Genomic DNA, 27889 nt, shown 5'->3' with positions numbered 1-27889 from the left:
TAATCATACATAAAAAAAAAAATTATGCAGATGTGACAAGTTCATATACATGACTATTTTACCTACCATCCACCTAATCTAAGTATTAACTGGGTAAGTAAGTGGTAATGCATAAACAGACTTAAGTTATAAGCTATACTTACTATACATTTTATATAGGATAATCTAAATAAAAAGGTCAATGTTTTTTTATTTATTCACAACAACGCGAATGAATTATTTTCAGAATATAAAAATTATTTAAAATATGTTAAAAAATGGAAATTTGAAAATAATTATCAGCAAATGAAGTCTGATTATGAAAATTGACTTACAGTATCAAATATTTAAAATCCTACTTGTGCCTTGTAGAGTTTTTTACTTTGCAACATTTTATTTGTATATTAGAACTGTAATATTTTAAATGAAGATTAGAATAAAACTATAGTATTTCCTCAATAAAATCTAAAAGTTATAACAGTTGGTAGATATGTATTAATCTTTATGGAAGAAAATAAACGCATAGTCTTAATTCTTTAATAATTGGGAAAATATAGTAGACGCAGATTCAGTGTGGCGGAGGTCCCTCTCCTACTATTATTTTTTGTATATTACTTAAACAATATTAAATACTTACTAAGGATAATAAATTGAAACTAATTTTAAATTTATATTAATTTATTAAAATTGTATAATTTTTATAAAAATTGTCCGAGTATTAGAAGTAGGTACAACTTATATTAGACTAAACTTTACAACTATTTTATGTTTTATGTATCTAATACTGACCAGTCTGACCACGACCATTCTCAGTGTATTATGTTCAATAACTCAAAACCTTCTCGTTCGAATTTTGTTTTAAATTCGTAAATATTTTCAAAAAAATTACATTGTTAATAATTTTATTATTTCTGAAATGGATCCGCGCCTGAAATATATAATAGGTAAAGTATTGTAAAGTACAGTGGCGGATTCAAGGGGGGATCCGAAGGGTCTGCCCCGCTCGACATTTATATTTGTAAGTCTTAACATCAAATCCTAAATATTGTGATTACAAAATTATATGATATGATATATATAATAATATGAAAAGTTGTATATCCTTCCCCCCCCCCAAAAAAAAAAATCCTAGATCTGCCACTGATATAGAACTTCGCATAGTATTGGATTTATGGTTTTTATGCCAGTACGCCACATAACCTCTATTGACTTTATTATTTAATATTATTTAAGGTACCTATTAGAACATACTTTAATAAAATAAAATTAAATATCCAGATAATATGCCACGAGATCATTTAATACAATTACAAAACAACATTCTGTATAAGTATTAACTAAATATACAATCGTCTAAAATAGCCAGTTAGGAGCCATAAGTTATGTCTCATGCAAGAACTGAACCATTGCTGTTTTAGTACTTATATATTATGTATAAACAACGTACTTGGGATCAGATTTAAAAACGTGGGTACGACACATATTAATCCTCCGAGAGATTAAGACCCATAATTATTATATTTTATGGTGAAGACCACTTTGTGGACTCTGTAGATGACAAGTATTTCAAAATATTGTATAGAGCTCCTTAAGATAATTTAAGTATTAAGTGTAATATTATTGTTTTCTCTCTCAGTTATATCTACGCGCAATATAGGTAAAACTTATTCACGTAAGATCGTAGAATTTGGTTATGATTTTTGAGCAGGTAATTTGAAAGTAAAATTTAATATTTTTAATTTTTTGATATAGATATCGGTTATAAATTTAACTATCATTTGATTTCATAATGTACTTTTTTAAATTTAAATGAATAATAGGTAAATATTGTTTTGAGACAACGAGACATACTGTTTAGATAATTCGATATTCCATACCCACATAAATGTTGTTTTCTATACAACTTTTATGACGGGTAATTACTAATTTTACTTTAAGATTATTAAAAAAACATAAAAAAAAAAATAATTTTGCGTGAATGAGTTTTGTACGCGTTTTGCGTGGGTTAGAGAGAGAAAACAACAATAAACAGTGCGTTGACATCGTCTCGATTATTATAATATTCCTATGATACCGAATCGTTGTTTTACACTATATAGGTGTGCAGTGGCGCCAATCTGATTTTAAATCGCTTACATATTTATCATGATAATTGACAATATATTGTTCATTTTGAGCTTGAAACCTTGCCGCGTAACGGAAAATCAAAATATCCAATTCCTACAATGTGCCGTCTGCACGGGACATCCACTCGATTAAAAATGCTCTGCGGGGCGTTTATCTCACTTTGATAAAAGTCAAAAGACCGGTGCCACGGCCATGTATACATCTACTGTTCAGCTGTCACCATAAGCATACATGCACATGATATCATAATATTTATAATATATATGAGAAAATGGGCGATTCACAATTTATTGTATGCCGCAGCAACAGTGTACCGCATGAAAATGATCAAAACGATATAATAATAATAATGATAATAATAATAATATAATAAACCGTTTATAACCCGTTCGTCGGTTATCATCATCGTTTTTTGTTCTTCTGTTTTTTACCGCTCCGGGAATCGGAGTTCGGGGACGGCGGCGGGACGGGCGTTTGCTGGTGCTGGAGCGGTTCCTGCAGTCCGGTGACGGTCACCTTGGGCACGGTCAACGGTCTGAGCAGCGACTTGACCATGGGCTTCGCGCGGGTGTGCACGGGCAACGCGGGGCTGCTGGCGCACAGAGCCGCGCCCGTGAGCTGCGACACCAGCGAATACTGGTTGGCGGTGCTGCCGGTCGAGTCGGGATTGGACGACGTGCGAAACGCCCGCTTCAGCTTAGACTTGATCGAGCGGTGGTGCTGCGTGGCGGCACGCTGAAGTGTGGCCACCGCCGACGCGGCCGGTGGCTGCATCAGCCGGCCGTTGATCAGCATGTGCGGGCCAAGCTCCGGGTCGCTGCCCCATCGGCCGTACGACGTGGTCCGTTCCAAAAGTCGGTTCCGGGCCAATTTTTCGATCGCGTCCGCGCAATTGTACCGGCCACAAAACCTGGCCCACTGTTCAGCTCGCAAGCCCCGACCTGTGTCCCGCATGGTGGGCGATGCGCCTGAAAAATAAATAAACGCCGACCGGAATTGTAGCTCATGTTATGATAATTCATATTTTATTGATTTATTATAAATTCGCGGGACAAGCTCCTTTAGTATAAACACACAAAATAATAATGAAATAATGGAAATTAACAATTAATAAAAAAAAATTAAGTTCAAACTATACAAAGTCTACCTATAGTTATGTGTATAGCGTTATTCGTCTTATTTCGAATCAACATTTAAAAAATCAGACAACTGAGTCAAATACATATCTACGATTATACTAAAGTTAACGTCGTTATCTAGGTCACAGTGAACTTACAATTTATTAATTATAAATATTGCGTGTTATTGTCAATATTTAACACGATGGTATTCTCCTTTCACGATCATAATTTGATGAACGAGTATTGTATACAATTTTAAGTATCTCCTGGTATAAAGTTTATTCCGTTATTCATATAGGTATTCGTATAGTAACCGTGTTAGGTAGGTATATTTAATAAAAAATTATGAAATAAAAGAAATATAAATACCTATATATTCCTTACCGTCCGGCATATAATTGGTAGGTACAGAAATGTTTGGATTCGTACCCGGGTTGTTAAAAAGGTATATCCGAATTGGTTTCTAATACAGCGATTCTCACAAGTTGTTAAAAAAAGTGTAAACGTAATTTTATTTGGTATCAACTCTTTACCCATTTTTTTTATTTTAAAGATTATCTATTTTGCTTGTAGTATATTTTATTAGTAATTTTACTTAAATTTCAAACAGTGTTATAAGTACATAATTATAAGTTTATTTTGCAACCTTGAAATCCTCAGTGCATATTTGTAATGAATATTTCCCTTTTTTGGGTTCATATTTTAAGGTTTTTTACTGCAATTAAGTTATAGCCCTAACAACTAATTTATATTTTTGAAAAATGTATTGAAATATTATTAAAAGGTATAATTGTTGACGTCATATTTAAACTGTATATCTATAGACAACGCAAATAAAATTATAATCTCCTCAAATGGCACAACTAAAATATTTACATTGGTTATTGATAACATTTTTATAAAAAATACATACTTTTATACCTACACAGCAAAAAGATAACACAATTTAGATGCCGGATAAACATTTAGTTTTTAATTTTTAAATGCTACTTATTGCACGAATAAAAATAAAATCTGTATTTTTTAATATTTTAGAAAATACCTAAATTAAAACTTATTATATATATTTTAAAAAATAACTCATAAAGTATCATTACGTTAGGAATACTTTAAATTAATAGTTCATATATAATACTTATAATTAATAAGTGTTATGAATTCTTATGATTTTAATACTTAATTAATAATAATTATATTATCCAGTTATCTACTATGATAGTATTATAGTATCAAATATCGTGTATATCGTATATATATACTACAAAGATAAAATTTAAAATTCGTAAACCTATTATAAATAATGTAACAAATAATAATATATAATGTTAATTTAAAATTTTATAGGTATTTAGGTATTAATATTTAATATTTTTTAACAGCCAATCCCCTAACATAATTTATCCGAACCATGCCAGTTTAATGCAAATGTCATTATGCATTTTTATTTATTTACGTCAAACTCTATTTTATTATGGATGTTACTGAAGTCTTCAATACGCGTACATTTAACATTAAATAATAGATAACAACAGGTAAAAGTAATATCAAACCTACCATAATGTAAATAAAAATAAGTACTTAACATTAAAATAAAATTTCTGAATATTATTTTTTAAATAAAATAAAAAATGTTCATTGCTAATGCCAGACAAACTAATTAAGTGTTTAGAGTTTAAATCCACACAATACGTGAAACCGTTGTAAAGAAAATCAGATCTGGGAAGTATTTTGAAATCAAATAATTACAGCTAGTTGTTAGAACCCAATTAATAATTAGTAGTTCAATGCGTTAAGGGTATCAGCCATGTCTAAATTAAGCTATGAAAAAAACCTTTAATACCCTTTTCTAATTTCCTTTTAACGGATATATAAATCTAATATTTGATATTTCAGTTACTGACTCATAAACATGAGACGAATGATTTATTTTTAAAGTATACCCAACAAACTCTGAAAATCGGTTCTGGAAACTTTCCAATAATCTATTTTCACCTAATAAAATTATAGACCAAACCACTGAGTCATATTCTTGAACCGATCGAATTAAAATTGAATAAAATAAACAAGCAAGCATCCAGTGGAGTCTAAATTATTTATAAGCTCAGTATAAAATCAATAATTTCTAGTTAGTTAGTTTGTAGCTTGTAGTTAGTAAGCAAAAATTTGCCAACCGCATATTTTAATTAACTATACCTACCTAGAAAATATGGGATATAATGTTTAATGTATTGTAAATAACTGTATGGAAGTTATGAAACTTGACATATAAAATAATAACAGCTATAAAGAAAACCTATATTTTATCAAAATAATCAATTTCAGCTGAGTATTAAAATACTGTCAAAAATTCTTTCTAAATCAATTTAAACATAGGTAGTGTATTGAACTATCTACTAAATTTATTTTGTAACTTAATGCATAATATTAACATAAACATTTACAATTTACAATTTATATAATATAAGCTATTAAATAAAATAAAATAAGTTATAACCTACGTATATTATTTATATTTATAATTATTTAACAACATATTTAGACACAATAGTCTATTTAAGTATAATAAGCCTATAAGATATATTGCAATAAAAAAGTAAACTTTATGTCATTATATCATTTTAAAATATTTTATAAGACAATAAATCCTTTAACTTCTTTTTATAATTGTAATTTTTAGTGAGTTAATTTGGCATTTTTAGTTCATAATCTCTGATCACCTTATCTACATGACAAAGTACAAGCCACAAAGTATTTATCAATACAATTTTAATAAAATTATTATTTAGAAAGATGGGATATAGAGAAATAATTAAGTCACTAACATCTATCAAATATCATTGAGGTTTGCCGTTGTATCATACAAATACCAATCAAATTGAAAAATACGTGCTTAGAAATGAAATAAGACTGTAGTGCAATAATAATTCAAGTATTGTATTAAAACTAATTTAAATGATGGAAATTTTTATATTTTCAATTAAAAATTTGATTGTATCAATAATTTATGTCTTAAATTTTAACTTAAAACTAAATAAATTTGAGCGCCGCGAAAATGTAAGATGCATTCACAAAGCCTAAATCTTTTCAACCTAGAATATGGTTCAATATTTTATTCTTTTTTATTTTTATTCCAAAAAAATAGTTCTAAAAACTCTATACCCAATTCACAATGTTAGTTTTAGAATGGCTATTGAAGTATTAAAGCTTTCAAGAGTATCTCAATTGAAAGCATTATTGACTTATGTCACTAGAAAAAAAAGACAAAGATATACTAAGAATAAGTTAGAACTATGTTGGAATCAGGAATATAACCCCAGCACAATGAAAATTGTACATATAGCATTGCAAAGAAAACGAATATCAACAATAAAAAACGCTTGCCAAGTTAGGGATCGATATGTAAACTTTCTTGATTTTTAATTTTTAGAAATTTATTAATTGTATGCAATATGTATGTATAATGCATTTTATTTTAATTTTCATTTAGTGATGTAGATCTCTGAAGCCGGAGAACGGATTTTGTTGTTTGGGGTCTTGTTAGTTTCACATTGGCTAGGAGAAGTGTATTGAAGATTTTCAGAACTTTATCTTTTATATTTAATTCACTATAGAGCTTCAAAAAAAATTAAAACAGATTTTATTGGGCGTTTTATGTTTTTAGATTTATAGCTTTATAGTGAGTTAATGATTGAAGATAAAGTTCTGAAAATCTTCACAGTACTTCTCCTAGCCAATGTGAATCTAACAAGACCCCAAATAACAAAATCCATTCTCCAGTTTCGGTAATCTACCACGCTAAATGAAAATTTAGCAAAAAATAACTATTTTTTTAACTGTAAAAAATTAAATAATTTTTTTTTGAAATTTGTCAATCTCACATTTTGTATCTGCTTGATAATCCCTTTTAAATGAGCTATCAACCAACTTTTTAGTTATAATAGTTCTAAAGAAAAGTTAAAAAATAGAAATGTTGGGACTATTCACGTCGACGTTTTTATGGATTCAAATCGTTATGCCGCTTGGATGTGATATCGGATCCCTTTCTTAATATTTTATGTTAAAGCTAACTTAATTATCCAACTACTCATTACAACTCAGTTACATTTTTATCATTTTCCTATTTAACAAAAATTCTTGAACAGACTTTTTTCATTTCAATTACCATACTTACTTGATTAAAAATCAAGAAAGTAAAATGTAATTAACAAAGTATTTCTGATCAAATCCTATAATATCAATTTAATATTTTAATTTAATAGAATTAAAAAAATACATTTGGAAATACACACACATCTCATTTCCTTTCCTTCAAAGACAACGAATTATTGGACTGTGAAATTTAATAAGATGGTTTTAAAATCATTGTGAGAACCAGCCATTATATAACAGAAAAAGTCAAATATCACATCAATTTGCCAAATATAATAATATTTATACCGTAAAATACTTAGCATTGCTTAAATTTACCTAAATTGCTTTCAAAATGAAAAATGAATCAATAATTATTTATTCGGACTCTTTAGGTGAATTAAATATTATCTTCAAGAATATAATAAAATAAATTCAATAAACATTTTTATTTGTATTTTTCTCATTCGTCTAGATTCCTGGATACAACAATATCGACCGAAAAAAAAGTAGAAAACTGGCAAAAAACTTCAAAATACGTATACAAAAATATAGAATTCATAACACACTCCAATAGACTTTATATATATCAACTTCAAAAATAAAAATCAATGCCAATAAATGGAAATACTATACACACCACAAACAATAAGTTAAGATGTATTAAGTCGTTCACCACCCCTTGGTGTCACGAATATACTTTTATTAGGAGTATCTAAATTATTTTTAATCAATTCAGAATCGACCATTCTAACCCACAGTCCACAGATATAAATGTATATATATCTGTGTTCTAATATATGCATAATCAGTAATCACCTCATGATTGGATAAGAACATATCCATAGATTATAGTTAAACACCTACAAAGGTCAAGTTACAATGTTTTTGATAACCTTTGTTGGACAACTATTGAACTATGCATTACAATTAATATTTATTAATAACAATAATAGTCAATACATGATATACGTATATTATACTATATAGTATATATAGTATATATAGTATATACACATAGTCTGATCGCTAATTATTTCTACAAATTATTTTAAAAACCATCAATTTTCTAAGTGATAATTCACTGTTACTTAAAATTTACAAAAATATCAATATTAAATTATTATTTCACAGTTTGTTTTAACGAGTAATTATGAATAATACGCCCTGTTAAAAACATTTCTTTAACCTTATTGTGGATGCTATTTTTATATTAAAAATCAACAAGAATTACCTTTAAGTAAAAATATTAAGTAACTGAAAATGGGAAAACCTATTAACTATTACGTATTAAATAAGTGTAATACCTGCGTACAGTAGAAATTTCGCGCATTTCGTGCGCCCTTGAAGAGCAGCCTTCATTAGTGGTGTGAACCCCAAACAGTTTCTGGCATCAATCTCTAGTTTTAGACAGTTGTTCAATAATAGGCACACAATTTCAGATTGACCTAAAAGAAAATGTTCATTTTGGATAGTGATCACTAATTACTGATTAGTGTTATAAAATAATTATTAAGATAGGGTGTTGGATAAAAAAAAATTTAGGTAAGTAAAAAAAAAAAAAAACAAATTTAGTACCTATATAACATCAATGATGTCAATAGGATGAAATATATGTTTGATGAAATTATTTTTTAGTTGATTTATAATAATTATCTTGAAAACATTTAATTACTTTCATAATATTATAAAATCAGTTGTTACTGTTAACTTATTGAATTTAACATATTAATAAATGTAGTCAAATTAATAATAAACCATTTATTCGAATTTTAAATTATGAGTACCCTTCTATTCAGTCTACTCTCTTTTATTGTTTTCATTCAAATAATGATGGCTTACAAACAAACTCTTGAAAAAATACTGTTCAAACTTCAAACTATAACTACATAATATACTAACCTGCTTGCGATGCAAAATGTAATGGTGTATTATCCTCATTGTCCGGTTTGTTATAATTCAAATCGGGTATTCTAAATATTTCTTCGACTATTTCGACGCTGCCACTCGATGCCATGTAACTCAACAGCGTCTATAACAACAGAAATGTATACTCTTATTAGTTTTATTAAACAAAAGTATGAATACACTATAAACTTTAGATAAAAACTTTACTAATTATAAGATGTATATCAGTAATTTAATGACCAATCACAAAAATATTTTCAAATAATTATAAATTGATATAACTTATAAGCAAGTATAGTGAATAACAAACAAATATACTCATATAGTCGCATATTTATTTATGGCTTTGTAAGCATTATTATTTAATATTTAGTAGTTAGTACTGATAGTTAGCAGTATATTACTACACTATTATTTTTTAATCTTATAAATGGTTATAAAATTAAAAAATATGTATATTCATTCAATATCCAATATCTATAGATTTTAATAATTTTATAAATATAATATTAAAATGTTTACTATAATTATTAAAATTTGCGAAGGATATTAAAAATTAACAACAACAAAAATGTAGTCTTCTTGAAAAAGTGACATATTATAATTTATAAAATCATTTTTTCAAAATTCCAATTATTAACTCAAAAAAACAGTAAGCTAAGTTAAATTTATTACTCAGCTTGTACATTTTTAATATTCTTATAATTTAGGGCACCTAGTAGAAGGATACTTCAAAAGTTTTATGTGACAACTTTTTTTAAGATCGAAAACAAAAACATTTTAAAAAAATAAATAAGAATTATTATTAATAAGTAATTAAAACTCTATACAATTTAACAAAGTGTTGTATAGTTTATCTTTTAGATTTTTAAATTATAAATATTAAGATGCAATAAGGGTTTCCAGGGATACTTAGGTTAGTTTTACAATGTTTTTAAGTTTATTAAAACATTTTAAAAATTAGACCTTTGTAAAATATTATTATTTATCACTTATTATATCATTGTTTAATTTCAATCTATGAAGATGCTGAATAAACGTTATAACATATGTTAATAAAACAACCTCTATACAATTACAAAAAATATAATTTTGTCCATGTGTAAAAATTACTAATAAATACTTAATATACTTAACACTTGAAAAAAATTTTTTTTTAATATTTAATTCAATAAAAGTTATGAAAATAAAATGTACTATTTTTTTTTTAAATTATCGATAAAAAATTAAAACAGAAATGTTTAAGTAATTGTACGAGTAAAATCTTTTAAATTTATTTAACATAATACCTCCATTAAATAATATAAGATCAAATTATACTTTAAAAATTAAAATATTTATTTAAATTGCATAGGGTAATTCAATCTTTATTTAATGTATAACATTAATATTTCCCTGTTTAAAAAAAGCAAAAATGACTTTAGCGTTTTGACTAGGTAGCTGTTATACCTATAACATAATTATATCACACTAATACATAACTATTGTTTTTTTTTTTTTTTTTTATTATTGTTGTAAGTAGTATGTATAGATACTAGGTAATATATTTTACTTGTGTTTCATTTTTTTTTTTATTAGGTACCTATTAGTGTTATACAATGATATATAGTTTAAAATAATAGTTAAATATTCTTGTGGCAGTACATACTCGACCTGTAGAATCAGTGTCATTGATATTATTTCTAAAAAATTCTTCATCATGGCTTGTTAAAATATTAATAACTGATTCCAACTCCATATCTCTAGCAGCTTTCAACATCTGCTTAACACATTCGGCTGGGTCATCTGTATTTACACGTGATAATTCCGGTGGGGTTCGTACTCTTGGATCTGGTATTTCTGGTGTCATCTCTGAAACAGTATTGTAAAATAAACTGTTATCAATTTAATGAAAAAACCAAATCTGGCAAATCCTACACATGATTTGATGAAAATTAAATTGAATTAGAATTTTATAAAGTAAAATTGATGACGTATAGTTCGATTTGCATTGGTAAAAACTAAATTTGTAGAAATTAGCAAGGTTTTGGTAAATTAATGAATAACATAGATAAAGTTCACATAAGAGTATATTCTACTTTGTTTTAAACTGTAGTTTCATTAGTATTTAATCTTCCGATTTCTTATTCTAATTAATTTATAGTGGTGGAAATTATAAAAATATACAATCATTAAAAGCGATAACACGGATTGTATATATATCTGTAAAATGTGTATTGGAATTTATTTTAATGCTTTAATTTGTCATTTTATTCTGTCGAAACTGCATAATATATAATATTTTTCAAATAATAAATATTAACCTTAAAAATTGGTTATGATGTCCTAAAAACCTACTAATTTGAGAATTAACGTGTAACGTGTTAAATAAATAATAGGTAAGAATTGTTGGTATCATCATAAAATACATTATAACTCATATTATTGACAAAAGAAAAATATATATATATATAAATACAGTATTTATTGCAGATGTTTTATTTTTTATTTTATAGTGTAATCGTGAATAAAATTATATACCTACTGTAATTGTTGAATGCATAATTAATAATTAAATTAACAAAAATTATATTAATTAAAATTCAATAACAATAATAATAATACGTTTTTTAGTAATATTTTTAAAGTATTATTTTAGTTTAATACTTAAACAATAATGGTACTATTTATTTATCATTATGTACCTAACTATTATGTAAAAACCAATAATAAATAAAAATAATAACCACACTTTAAACAAATAGTTTTGTGTTAGATATGTATTTATCTAACATTTTCTAAATAATAAATAATAATAATCTTATCATGATTTTCACTTCTGTATGTTTCTATATAAAATAAAAAAGATAAGTTCTTAAAAGAATAAATAATTAAACAGAAGAAATAACTTAAAATTATATTTTAAGTGATTTTTAGGAATTTAAGTAATTCCTTATCAAAATTATAAAAAAAATTTATATATAAAGGCTATAGCAATATTTACCTTTAACAGTGGTGTTTTCGCATACAGTGATTTCATGAAATTTCTTTTGTACGTCGTGTATGCTTTCTGAGAGCTTCTTATCATACAAGTCAAACGTTAAAGATTTTCGGCCTGTATCTAAGCTACATTCGTCTGCTGAGTACCGCCTTACACCCAAAAAATATACATAAAATATATTGTTAATAATTTACTTTTATTATTTATAATAATTAATTAATAATAAGTATTGTGTCTAAAAACGAACATACCATATGAATGGGTTAGTTGGTGTTTCAACATGAAATAACGCAAGGTTTGACAGACTATTATGTTATAATATTCGTATGTGTGTGTATCTAATTATAATGTTCGTGGACTCCTACTGTCTACACTCTACAATATAATATAACAGTCTATACCGGTGGCGCACACGTCGAGCTAACAATATCACTATATAACAGAAGCATCCGAGTCACAACAGACTTCCGAAAGCTACTCACGTCACATAGGTACGCGTCAACCTCTGTACAAGGTCGATACAAGTCAGTAGTCATATATTATCAAGGGCGTTTTAAAAAATGATGAGACATCAGCTAGCTACACTACCTGATTTAGGTTTTATTGAATTAAAAGTTTTAATTGTGGATAAATAAATAATTAATATTCATTATTAGTATCTGTCCATGTTCCACTCTAGATCGAACAATATTTTATATCATGTACCTACTGATAAATATTTTTTTCTTCTATAAATGTAGGTATTCAATTTTTAAAGGTATCACATAGTATAAGTGTTATATTTATTATTATCTATATAGTATTGTAATTGTTTACTCCACAAAATATTAATTTACGGAACAAAATAGTATATTGTCTATATTTCAATAGATATTCCATTGTGATATTCAATAATATTTTATTAAAAACACAATATCATGACTTAACTATCAACTCATTTATATTTGTGAAACTATGTACAAATCCAAAAATATTAGTTGGGGGTTTTTTTTTTAAATATGTAAATTAGTTGAATGAGTAATAGTGACTCAAATTTAGGTGGATAAACCTTATTAATTATTATAACTATGTTAAATCTATTAAATATCTAAAAAATATTTAATATAATATTGTGTTTTTTATATTTCTAAGAACTAACCTGTGACTTAAATAATCGTCAAGGCCGTCATCATTGTAATCGTTTGGAAATGACCCACGACTAAATGATGTATTTTGATCTACTAAAGAATATCTTGGCGCACCACGTCTGTAACACGTGGCCGTAGAAGAAGCCACTGTTGAAGATTTGAAAGTCTGGAAATTTTAAAAGTATATTATTAATTATTATATAATTCAGTTTAATGTAAAATAAGTACCTATTATCTATAAGGGTGCAGATATATTTGCATTGATTGTATCATTTTTTGTTGAGCTTTTTAAATTTGCAAAATTTAGTATTTTTAGTTTTAAATTAAAAAATTTATATTATATTCAATTGTTTAAAAATATTTAATGTATATTATATTTTTTTCTATTTACGGAACTAAGTAATATTTAGGATTTAGTCAGATTACTCAGACTAAGAATTTATACAAAATATATAAATAAAATTATGTTCCTTCGCTCGACATACTTATATCACTTTTTCTAGACAGGTAAAATTATTTTATAAATCTATAAAAATAATTTCATATTGATATTTTTTAAAATAAATAAATAAAAATTTATAGTTTAAAGCATGTTGATTTGTGCATACTAAAAATGTATTGATTATTTTTGAATAAAGTATTTATTTCTTAGTATTTTCTGAGTCCCGATCATTACACGTTTGAACGGAATATCTTTTAAGTATAATAATAACAAAATAAAAGTTCTTACTCAAAGTACCATAATACACCCAATTACCTATTTATACATTACACAGTATATGTATATTAGAAGTTTTAAATGTATAGTTTATTTTTTTTACTGCGCAATTATAGGTACTAAAATACTATATTTATATTAACAAATAGATCTAAAATGAAATACCAAATAGTAAACTATATTTAATAAAAAATGGTATAGAACATTTTTTATAAGTTTTCTAGTCTTGTAAAATATTCAAATACGTATTCTGAATATGTTTTTTTTAGTAATTTATTTTATATGTTAATAGTTTGTTCAGAAAAAAAGTAAACATTTGTGTTAATAAATTATAAACCTGGCTAGCAGTTATTAAGAACATACAATTTATTATAAACAAGAAAATCCCGGTATTAGTTTTTCTTATTACCAAAATATAAATGAATGACACCGATCAATTATATCAGTGTAAAATATTATAGATTATAATAATTAATGTATGACTGTATAATAATTATTTTATTAAATCTAAAAAAAATTATAAATTAAATTTATATTAGTTAAAAAATAAAATTCTTAAAGTATTCAAAAATGTATTTTGAACATATTTTTTAAAAGTATTCGAATACGTATTCCGAATACAAAATAAAGATATTCTTTACAAGACTTGAAAAATATAATAATAAAGATATTTGAGTCAGTTGAAATGTTTACTGAAAGTTCATGTCTTAAAAACATTAACAAATGTATAGTTATATACTTATATCTCATCTGCTAACTTTATATTTTATAATTTTGTACTATATTTCCTACAAATGTAAGAAATACCTATATATTATTTTCACACGTTTCAGTTTAAGCATAAATACTATTTTCTAAATCGATCTAAGCTTAATGCTAAACTTTTTGAACTTTTTTTGAACTTTTTAATATTTATATTAATTTTGAATTGAAAATAGAACGCAATGCTACTTTCAACAGTTAGTTAAACTAAGTTTGAAGACGATACGATGGTTTTTCTGAATAATTTAAGATGCCAACCTACCATTCTTTAAAAAATGTATGTTTTCATTGTAGAGGTAAGTACGAAGTACCTATTTTATATTCTTTTAGAATAGTAAGTCAGTAAGTGTGAATATCTCTAACTGAATATCTTATTATTTATACATTTTAGCGATTACAATTTATCAAACTAAAATATTTTTTATTATGGTGCATTTATTAATTATTACAGTTTAATAAATATTTACAAATCATAGCCTATTTATGCATGATAACCATACAACTATTTCAAATTTCTTGGTTAACTTTATGTAGGTAGGTTCCTACCTGGCTATCTATATTACGCATTAGGTTCTTTTATAATGTATACGCTCATGAAGTCATGATAACATAAAGATTATATTATATTAAAAAATCACATTGTCGTATCATATTGATTTATGATGCGCTTTCATATTATAAAAGGATAACGACTGTGGATTCTAAATTAACAATTTGATTAGTTTAAAATTTTATACTCGATAAAATGATATCATATAAATTATGAAAATATAAAATACGAATAAATAATATAATTTTTACTTGATATTAAAAACCAAAAACTTTCTTCTGTATTCACATAATATTTAGCTAATTTCATTAAAATCGTTATGGTAAACTTTCATTGGAGTGGCGTTATTTTATTCAAGGCTTATAGGTCAATCATGATTGACGCGAATCGATTTATATATAAAACCGGGAGGAGGGGAAGGAAGCATAGAGTAGGGAAGTAGAAGTTTCAGGCATAATAGGATAATGAACATTTCGACACTGCCATATGCTATGACAGCGACAGTTTACAGTGGTATTTACCTTCACCGAAGGTCAAAAACTAAACTTTTACATTTCTACAAAAAGTACAAAAAACAATACTTAAATTACAAAGTTATTTATTACTTATTTCATACATTTTTAATGAAAAGCATTTTCATTATATTATATAAATTCAAACTTATAACAGTATTCTTTTTACTTTTTTATAAGCTCAAATTATTCTTAGATATTTATATTTTTACAATTAAAGGCAATGACAAGCATTTTTGTTCATTTCCAGACTCAAGTTTCGAAAAGAAATATACATTTTTAAAATGTAATGAGCATTATAAATATAAGAATATTTTTTATTCATTATTCTTAATGTTTTTCTATAATACTTCTATATCATTTGATAAATATAATATTGTAATTACATATTTTAATATTTACAAATAACATTAGATACAATATTAAAAGAAAATAATATTATTTATTAAATACAATCGCATCGTGATATCATGTAATTGTATGCGAAATGTTGAAAGTTGATGTTAAAAAGCAAAACAGATGTAAGTATATTACATTTGTAGGTATAGATTGTAATTAATACATTATACATTCCGTATTATATTATGTAATATTCGTTATTCGTACAGGTTCAATGAGTGATCCATTTAACGTAATAAGCTCTTATTATTTCAGAAATAACTTAACGTATTTCTTTATATTATTTTAAGTCTCTATAAAACAACATTTTTAGAAAAAATGTTTTACTATTTTTTTCATTATCATTTTTTAATTTTTTTACTGTTTTGAATAACAACATTTATTTTTGATTTCATAATCTGAAACAGAATATTTCGATTTATAAAAATCGGTTTTCAAAAAAGTAGTTTATTAGATATTTTTAAGAATTTAAATTTTCAACGTATGGAGTAATAGATTAATATTTTGTAAAGGACGGGGACCCCTGTACAACTATACTCAGCTCAACTAAACTTTAAATTTTTATAATTCATTAACTAAATGTCCAAAGTTCAAGTTTTATGTATCGATGTAGTACAAAAAATATTCTATATTGGAATAATGAATAAAAAATGAATTTTCTCATTAAAAAAAAGTAAAAATAACTACAACAAAACTGATGATGATAAAAAATAGTAAAAAATATTTTTTTATAAAATTGTTTTTTTTTTTTTTTGATGAAATAAAATTATATAAAACATTTTTTTTTTTGTAGTTATTAGTTTTTTAAATAATGAATATCTTACTTTAACTAGATCACTCGGTAAATAAATCCAAAGGTACCTACTAAAAATTAATAAAATGGCTTAATAATAAACTACTTTAAACGCATACCTTTAAATTATTATTTATTATCTTAAAGCATTATAACTCAGCTTATTAAGAAAAAATAAAATAAAAATAAAAATTATACATAATAGGTGCAAATATTGAAATATCATAATAAAATATAATCGAAAACAGTCTAAAGAAAAACTCAATAATGTCCAACCTTTAAAAATGTATAGCTTGATGTTTTTTTCTGTAACCATAATTTAGGGTATAAGAGTACTACAAAAGTTTGAATAGCCATATCTATCGATTGGAAATCGAGTCTAGTTGGTACTTCAAATAGGTCATTTTATAATTTTCTCAGAAACTTTCCTACACATAAAAAAACAACCAAAAACTATAGCTATAATATTGAAAATACTTCAACGTAGTCTTAAGTTATTAACAAAACTATATAATATAATAATAGTTCTTCAAATATGATAGTTTTTAAAATTGCTTTTAAATTTATAATATTATTTTAACATTAATATGCAAGTAGAATTATAGCATGCTTCGTTTCACTCATATTTTCACTTTGGAAACTAAAACCAAAAGCAGTATCTTAAATTTTAAAATTTTAAATTATTTGAACATAAATGTTAAATAAAATAAGAAATTATTATCAAATGCATTATCAAAAATGCATATTGTATATATAAACATATTTTAATATAAGTACAGGGATTCACCAAGTATGATGTGTGATTGATCAATAATCATGACGTGTGTTTATATTAATTAATTATTAATAATATTTTCCAATGTACCTGATATAATGAATTAAATTATTTTTTTTTTATAGTAGAATAAATGATGATACCTAACTTTGGTATCATACATAGTACTTATATTATCTTGTTTACGTTTTCGAAATCTTTAGAGTTGCTTAACATTAATCCATTTTTAATAATTAATTATATACTGAGTAAAATTATAATTTATGAGTAAGAAAGCATAACTTTGTTAATTTTAGTCAAATATAATAATTTATAACTTTACTATTAAAGTAAAATTAATTCAAAGTTATGTTAAAAATTTAAATTACCTACTGATACTATACTTGCGTCATTTTTAAAAGTTATCATAGCTGGTAAGAGGCTCAAAAAAACAATTTTTATTTAATAATACTGTTTTTATCTGTTCTTAAATTGTTATTAAGCTATTACCAACATGATCAGTCACATACTAAGTTTCAAATATATCTTAAATATGAATAGATTATCTAAAACAACATATAAAAGAACTTGTAGTTAGATATTTACGACATGTTTTTTCTTCTATTTAGGTCAATAAACAACTCGCAGAAAAATCATTCTGAGTTAAATTTGTTATTTTTACAGAGGTCATGGCAGGATAATTTTTTATCCGACCCCAGGGAATCGTTTTCGACGGAGGACACCCGAAGCGTTTGATGATAAATCCAGGGATAGAAGACGAAAACACCAGATATCCAAAGGGCACGTAAAGTCGTAAATAGATATTTGGGACGAGAGAAGGGTACGAAAAAGGTCACAAGTTATTTGACATTTTCATCCATACAAGTAAATTTTTTTTTTTGTGAGAGAAAAAAAATATTAGTAAGCATTATGCGTCTATGTACATACTATATATATTGTTTATTACTGTATTGCATATTATATATTTGCCACAAACAAAATCATCAAAATTGATAACTATGTAAATAATAGTTTTTAATAATAAAAAGTGGATTTAAATATAAGTATATTATTTGATGAGTATACACCATACATTATAAGTTGTACCTATTATAAGTTAATATTCAATAGCCAATATCTATACCCAAATACGCATTATTTGAAAAACGTCATCTTACGTACATTTAATATTTTTTTGAAATATATAAAAAGGTAAAAAGTTGAGATTTAAATAATAATTGTATATGCATAATTAATATCTATTATTTTAAATATTTTTAACTTCCCAGCTGGTATAAATTTTTACAATTCATTACATAATTCCATGATATTATCTTATATAGATTTGGTGTTTTTTTAAGGTATTAATATGATTTTCCATTGTGCAACAAAACAAATTTTAATTAATTTTAAGTATCAGCTAGTAGATTTTAATAAACAGAGTAGTGGCACTAGACTACTAGAGCACCTCACATTTGATATCTTCACTTCGTTTATAAATAAAATAATATTCCTTCAATATTAAATATTTATAAATTAACATTTCTTAGAAAATTATTCTACTTTAAAATATTAAATTAAAATTCCCAGGTAGGCACACAAAATAAGTTATAGATATATAAAACAAAACCAAGTTAAAAAATATACTTATGGTAAAAATGGTAAAATTGAATGCTATATAAATTATTCAAACTGTGTAAAAACATAACAATTATATAAAACATTATTAAAGCTAACAAAAACCTTGTATAATTAGACATAATATAATAACTGTTACAGTATTGTACATACATTATTTAATATCAAATATATTTCAATATAACTAATTTTAAATAATATCAAACGATTGTGTACCTAGTCTTGCACGTTACAATTTATCTTATAAATTATTATTTATATATAATGTTTCTCTTCTCAAAATAATTGAAAAAATACTGCATTAGAAATGGAAAATATAAAATACTATTTATAATTCACCTTGTATTAACATGATTTATCATCATTCACCTAAATATCATATCATAGTGGCCAGGATTTTTTTAAGGGATGTTTTTTTTTTTGTAATACAATGTAACTTATGAAAGATTTCACACTCTTACAATGTAACTATAAATTGTTTTAATAAATTATAATATGCGTTTAATTTCCAAATATTTATTTAAAATAAATTGTTTTGCTTTTTCATAAATAATTATAATGAATTATAATGTAAATATTAACAATAGTATTTATATTAGTTTAATGTAATGACGCTTTCTAGCCATATTTTCTATAACTTTTTCAACAAATATATCTATGTCCCGATGAATGTTGAATAATGTTAACCCGTTAAGTCGATTTTCACTTATTGTATTCTTCATATGTTTTCAACCGCCTAAGAGTCGAAAATGACTTTTCACTAGTTGAAGTATAGTAGCTAGTAAATAAGCTAGAATAATTAATAGTCTATATATTAAAGGATATTACATTCACCTAAAGCAGTTACAACATTTTTTATGGATTTTGTTTTAATTAGTTCTTTCCATAATGCGAATTCCCCCAAAGCCGAAATAGTCATCCGTTTCAATGTCAATTACGTAGGTTTTAAAAATACTATAGTACTCGTACTATACACGAATTAAAATAATATATAAATATTTTAATTTGTGGTACTATATTAAATTTATAACTAAGTGTGAATCAATCGTGATATGGCACATGATAAGAAAATTCTGAAAAAGTTAATCTTAAACCGTGATAGTGAATATGGCATAACAGAATATATTTTACCACGGCCAAATGATTATATTCCTATATTATATAAATATTTTATTATTTTGATATAAATACGACCGAGAGAGCAGGTGTTTTAACGCCCAAAACACCCCCTTGGCTACGCTACTGTCATATCATATTATCATCTAAATGATAAACTAATCTTTACCAAAATCTTAAATGACCAATGACTATCGTATATAATTATTATATTATATAAAATATAATCATTGTAAAACCATATTATTTATCCATAAAATAGCTTTTGTAAATAATTAAAATACTATGAACGAAATACAATGGCTATATGTATAGTAAGAACTATAGTGTATACTATGTATATTATACATATTATAATATCATTATATTATTTATTATTGGACTTTTCATAAAGTTATTACATTGCATTTAAAATAAAAGCTACTGAGCAACGTTTTAAATATCGGTACCATTTATTGTAACCCAATTACCTATTTAGTAGTATCTACAAATAATTAATAATTATATTATATTTTGTCAAAATATATCTTTCAACGTGCATATTTTAAGTTAATGCATATTATGAGCTAAATTAAATAGATAGCTAGAGCTAGTTAATAAAACTCTTAACGTTTCAATTATAAAAAGTATTCAATTATCATATTATTTTTTAGTAAATGGTCTATAGGTAAAAAATTCGTTAGGTACATAAACCTACAAATGTTTTTTTATTATAAAACAAAAATCTGTACCAAAAAACATTATGAATAAAAAAAATAAATAACAACATACAATCGAATTTTTAAAATGTACTGCTGGTTTTTTTATAGGTACTGCAAATACATTCAATGTAGTCTAAATAATATGTGAATGATTAAAAAACTAAGATATAATTGCAATATTTTATACTCACATCTTTTGTTCTGTAAATATGATCCGTGGTACTGTTGAATGGAATTTTTGGATTAAAATGAACGGTTGCAGATGTCCTTCGCCCGGTATCGGAAGACCGACCTGAAATTTAATTAATAAACTAAATAGGTATAATATGCTATAGGGTCGTCAGTTAAATTAGAGAAATAGGTAATCACGATCGTAAGGAATAATCCACCCTTGAGCTAAGTGTATGCATGTAATTTTTTACATAAGAATCTATTTTATTTTCAGTCAACTTTTGTCTGTTCATAATATAATATGATAATATGAATATTTTAATGCATGGGTCACCAAATGGCGGCCCGCGGGCCGCATACAGCCCCTGAAGACATTTTATCCGGCCCACAGACAAATAATAAATAATACATTATGACGACAAAATTATATGTGTCATTATTGTAAATTATTATTTTTGTTAAATATTATTGGTTTTTAAATAATGTAAATATCTACTTAGAATTTTGATGGCCGTGAAAAATTTTCAGATTCCTATAATGTGGCCCTTCAAAAATATTAATTGGGGACCCCTGTTTTAATGTATTAGTTTATAGTTATATACGTATATAATATTAAAACATAAAAAGTTGTATTCGTATAAATTGTAATCAACTAGGACTCAGAAATTAATGCATTAGTGAAGTATTATGCGGATAAACATTTGTTAAAAAGCATCAAAATGTATAATTTGTATATGTACAGGTATGTATTAAAAATTAAACTTGCTATATATGTGCAACCTATTTAGTAGTTTATAATCAAATAACTTACTGTAGTTTTTTAAACTAAATGCATATTATTTATTCGACCAGGATGATTATATGCATAGTTTAAATATAAGTTCTAGTTAATTAATAATTATTATTACGTTTATAAAATCTGATTTGAATAATTTCTCTTTATAATGAGTCTTAACCCAAAATAAAAATAAAATTCTTCATTTATAACATGCATATTTAAACAAATCTAGCTAACCAGATAATATTAATAATTAGTTATAACTAAAAAGTATAATGATATAAAGTTTAAATACCGAAAAAGTATATTTTGCGTTCTTAAATGTCTGAAATTATGTAAATTATGAATATATATTTCAATATTAGTATTTATAAAACAGCAGTATTATTTAAGTATTTAACTGTAGTATAAATATAGTTAACTGTGTATAAATTATTTGCATAAGAAATTTATTATACTATAATTTTTTTCTTTTTCTAATCAGCTTTAAATTTGTATTATCAAGTATGAATTACGATATGTTATATTTTATAGTCACAAAGGCAAACACTATTATGATGCTTTTTTAATTTCATAGAAATTACTTCGATCTTATATTAGATAATAATTATACAGAATATTAATGCAATTACGTAGATATATAACTTCAAAGTTTTTAAATTAACATTTATACTTATATACCTAATAATTCTATAGCAATAAAAACACTAAAAATGTAATTATGAAGAAAGGTTATTATTAAGTACCTATTATTTTTATTACATTTTTATTTATATAGTTTATAGTATTATAGAAGCATTTTTTGAAAATAATTATTTATTATTAAAATTTTCATTTTTAGAGTCATTCAAATTAAAATAATTTAATTAGTTAAAATTGAAAATTGCATATTATATTTGATATTTACTTTATTTTATTTTATTTATACAAATTTATGAAACAATTAATAAATGATTTTTATTTATTTATTTTAGATATAAAGACATTGTATTTTCAAATAGAAAATTCATTAAAAGTAGCCATTGAGTAATATACAAGTATTTACTATATTACTCATTTGTTTCAAATTGTAAGCTCATTAAATAAATATATGACAAATTTATTCAAAATAAAAAATATATATATATAATTCTACCATACTATTATATAATTTTGCAAAAGCAACAAGTAAATCATTTAAATCATAAAATAACTTTTTCTAACCATTTCAAACAACGCATTTATGTATTCATTATATTTTTTCGTATTTTAGTATAATTATTAATTAATATAAATATGTTTAAAATTTAAATTGTAACTGATTGTACTTGAAGTTTGAAAAGTAGTATAAAACAATATCTCTAAAAATAGGTACTTTTTTTAATATACCTTTTTAATACACAATCTTACAATCTTTCATTTTTGTTAATAAAAAACATGTATAAATTAAATTATTTTAAAATACAATTATTTGATATGAATTAGTATTTTATGTTTTGTAAAAGGTATATATATATTTTTGTTATGTATTTCAAAAGGTTATTATTACAACAAGAAATCTTTTTATGGACGAATTTTTTATTTTTTTTTTATTATTTTAACATATATATGTGTCATATAAATTTAAATTTAGAATTTAAAAATAACAACAAATACACTTTGTAATATTATACGAACAATCAATATTTTTTATTTTTCAAGTAACTTGCCACAGGCGCAATATATAATATATATATATATATATATAAAGAGAGAGATTCACAACGTACATATAAATATTTAGTTATGATCTATACCTACATGCCTAGTTTAAATCTAGGAATTTTTTATTATTGTTCTATTTTATAAACTACCTGGTGATTCTCAACCTTTTCTCACAAAGACAACTTAAATTAAATCTAAATAAAACATAAAAATTATTGGATTTATGAAAAAATAACAAAAAAAATTAAATCTATTTGAATTATTAATTTACATTTTAAAATAAATAAACTAAAATATACCGGTTTAGAATTAACAATCTATAAAACTGTAAGTATGGAAAGTTATTGACCGTTTTTAATACTACAAAAGAGGTTCGATTAGGTATACCCATCAAATTTTTCAATAATCAAATGTCATTTAACTGCAGAAATTAAAAGAGAATAACGAAATTATATGGTTTACATATTATGTTATGATATACTGTTAGCACACAAAATAGTAAGTACCTAATTTAATTTTATAACGTTGACGAATGACTGTCCCGTATCCGCACCAAGAAATCCGTAATTAATTGATAAGTACGTAATCTCTCGCTCGAGATGATTATGGAATTTCAACGACTTATTAAGCAAGTACATTTTAGTAAATAATTTTGATTTTTTTAAATTTATTATCATTTACTACTGCTGATTAGGTCAAATTTTACTCGATAATATAATACCAATTTCAGTAGAAAAAAATCAGTCTTGGTTTGAAAAACAAATTTATAACTTTTTTTTAAATCAACTGTATTTATTATCTTAGATTTAATTATTTTGAACAGAATGAGGGAAGGTATTGGTTTTATAATTATCTTATTAGACGATATTGTTATTAAAATAACTTCTGTAATTGAATGTACCTATATATAGTATATATAATATATTAATTATTATATAATTATTAAATCGCAAAATCTTAACAAGTGTAGCTGCATACAAGTTAAAACGTGTTGATCAAAATTATTATATAATTCTGTTATATACAGTATTATATGCTGCATAAGAAAAAATATTACACTTATAAAATTAATATGGTTTCATATTTATAAAATAAATATTTACTTCTGTACAATGTAAAATAATTGTGTCAATATAACTAAAAATTACTAGCTTAAAACATTTGAATAAAAAAAAATTATTTTATTTTATGAATAAAATAGATAATTATATTTAGTACAATTTATTTTTATGTTATATTTTTATTTATAAAATGAAATTTGATAGCAAATTTTCAAAGCAATGAAAATTGTTTGTAAACAGATTACAGAAAACTTTTCTGACTAAAATACGGTTCAACCTTTTTTCCAGGTTTTGGTCGTATTACTCAATTGTCTGAAATACTATACAATTTCAAAAATGAAAGACTATAAAATACCATATGTGTTAAAATTCCTATCTATTGATGGTACTATGTAGGAACTATATGAAACTTTGAAGTACTTTTACTGAACACAAAAAGTGTATTCAAAAACAAAACACATCATTATAATGTTATACCATGCAATACCTCACTTCATTCATTGCTCAGAATTTAAAAGTTAAGAACTTTAATTAAACATATATATTTATAACAAAAAATAAAAAACATACATTTTAATTATTTATTATTTTATTTATTTACATATTTACCTATTTATATAACTATATAAATATATATATATACATAGTATATTTTATGTATATTTTTTTTCATCTCAGAAAATATTTAAATTAATTATTCTACTATTATATTATTATACTTTCATTTTATTAATATAATCTTGTAGCACATATTATTATTATAACCTAGGTACAGCTTGTATATTTTTTTTTATAGGAATTAAAAAAAATTAAAGAAGATATTTATAATTAAAATTGATTTATTTAATCAATGGTGTAGTACGAACATTTTTTTTTGAAGATAGCTCCATAAAATATTGGGAATAAATGTTTATTAAACATTTATTACCACCAGTCAAATGTTTGATTATTAATTTTTATACAAAAATCTTTTAAATTTCATAAATAAAATTATTATATTATATTAATAAAATAAAACATTTTAAAACAGCAACAAAAAAGTATTAACTAGGTCCGCGTCATTTACCTTGTCATTCTAGTACAAAAGAAAGACAAATTTAGAATTAATTGTGACATGAATAAAATTGTGATTGATTAGCAATTAATGACTTATAATTATAAGAAAAATAAAATTATGTACAGTTATCAAAATATTTAGGTACTTACATGGGTTTGGAGTAACCGTGTGAAGTTTATAGGCAGTAAAACCGTACATGTTAAGCGATTCGATGTCTATCAACACGGTTCATATCTTATGTAATTACGATAATTTCGATTGCGACGATTATTAATGTCATTTTTTTTATTTAAAATGTTTAAAAACGTTTTAAACTCGCAAATTTAAAATTATTATTGTATGAATATTATATTTTAATCTCGTTTTTAAGCTATACATAGCTTTCGTAATTCACATTTATATAGAGATACCGACTAAGTACCGGCGTCGGCGGTGGTAGCGCGGTGTCTGGGTAGCCGGACAAAAGCCGAATGTGTATGGGAAGAAAAATATATTTTCACGAGGCGTTTGTTCCAAACTTGGCCGACGTCCCGCGTTTGCGTGATTAACACTATCCAGTCGATCGGTCTGGGGGTGGGTTTCTCGGCGGGCACGACCGATGTGCGGGTGGGTTATGGTGTTGGTAGAAGGACACATACATACATAGTATATATAAACGTATTACTGATGGGTAGGAAACAATTTCAAACAATGTTCACGGGTGTTTATTAAAAACGCAACGTTGTATGATTAAAAATATAAAATACCGCATTAAAGGCGAGAGCTATTTTGTTTACGCGCTTAAAACAAGACGGGGTGCGAAGCCCTCTAATGAAAATCGTTACACACAGGCTACACAACCCACTTAAGTTGTCAATATCCTGAGTATTTTTTACGACGGGATAACAATATACACGCATGAAAATATTGGATTTGACTTCCAAAACAAAACAATTGACACTCAGTACTTAACCAGCCTTTTTCTAACAAGATGAATAAATTTTATAATATTATGCATGATCCTCAAACACAATTTCAAAGCGTGGGTGTTATTGTGTTAATAGGTTCATAGTATGCATTCTATAGATAAAATTTTCTAAAAAGTATTATAACTATACGTATAAACGATAAACCTATACTGATTTCCAAGTAATTATTTGATATGCTTTATAAAGTTAATGTTAATTACAAGTTATCAGAATTCAGATTGTTATAACTTGCAAGACTTTGTGCAACAATAAGTAAGCCGCAAAAAGTGATGTTAAGCTAAATTTAAATTTTAAATTTTAAAACATAATATTTTATATATATATATATAGGTAATAATGTAATATACTGTACGATAATTAGATGTAGGTCCCTATATTATTACGATATGTGACCTGTATGTGTAGGTAGTATAGGTAATACATCAAATACATGTATCAATACCAATTATTTTATAACAAAATTATATATTATACTCATAATAACGATACACGCATAATATAGTCATATAGGTATATATATATATATATTTAACCCAAGTAAAATTTTATGTAGGATGATCAATGAAATATGACATTTTATACTAAATATAATATACGGACAAATAAATTATTGCACTATTTGTATCGTTATATTGATTATGGATATTTATTATCATTGATCAGCTTTAAAATAATGAATACATATTAGATACATATTATATAATACATTATGTTTTATGTGTATGAATATAATTTCATTATAAAATAATTGATATAAATCTAGCTATATAAAAATGTATTAGTTTATTACCTACTACCTACACATCGTATTATCGTAATAATATATAGATAATTACACCTAATTACCGTATAAGTATA

At 24.6% G+C, this 27889-nt stretch overlaps 1 protein-coding gene across 1 annotated transcript; it reads right to left on the bottom strand.

Moving 5' to 3' along the window:
• Nucleotides 1–1252: 1252 nt before the first annotated feature.
• On the bottom strand, nt 1253–26536 carry LOC132921182 (uncharacterized). The gene is made up of 8 exons (XM_060984051.1): nt 26213–26536; nt 21505–21605; nt 13382–13536; nt 12247–12392; nt 10912–11114; nt 9258–9387; nt 8663–8803; nt 1253–3074 (listed from the first exon to the last, which is right to left on the bottom strand). Exons 1-8 carry the CDS (start codon nt 26259–26261, stop codon nt 2509–2511), a joined length of 1491 nt encoding a protein of 496 aa, XP_060840034.1. The 5' UTR covers nt 26262–26536; the 3' UTR covers nt 1253–2508.
• Between the last annotated feature and the right edge of the window lie 1353 nt (nt 26537–27889).

The sequence above is a fragment of the Rhopalosiphum padi genome, chromosome 2 (assembly GCF_020882245.1).
Source record: "Rhopalosiphum padi isolate XX-2018 chromosome 2, ASM2088224v1, whole genome shotgun sequence".
NCBI lineage: Eukaryota > Metazoa > Arthropoda > Insecta > Hemiptera > Aphididae > Rhopalosiphum > Rhopalosiphum padi.
The sequence above is the reverse complement of the archived record's forward strand: the minus strand, read 5'-3'. Positions and strand labels throughout refer to the sequence as shown.

Coding starts and splice junctions, on each gene's coding strand:
- LOC132921182 (XM_060984051.1), bottom strand. CDS start 26,261: ATGTACGGTTTTACTGCCTATAAACTTCACACGGTTACTCCAAACCCA. Junction 12,393..13,381: donor GACGATTATTTAAGTCACAG/GTTAGTTCTTAG, acceptor TTTGGGTGTAAG/GCGGTACTCAGCAGACGAAT. Junction 11,115..12,246: donor CGAAAACACCACTGTTAAAG/GTAAATATTGCT, acceptor ATACTGTTTCAG/AGATGACACCAGAAATACCA.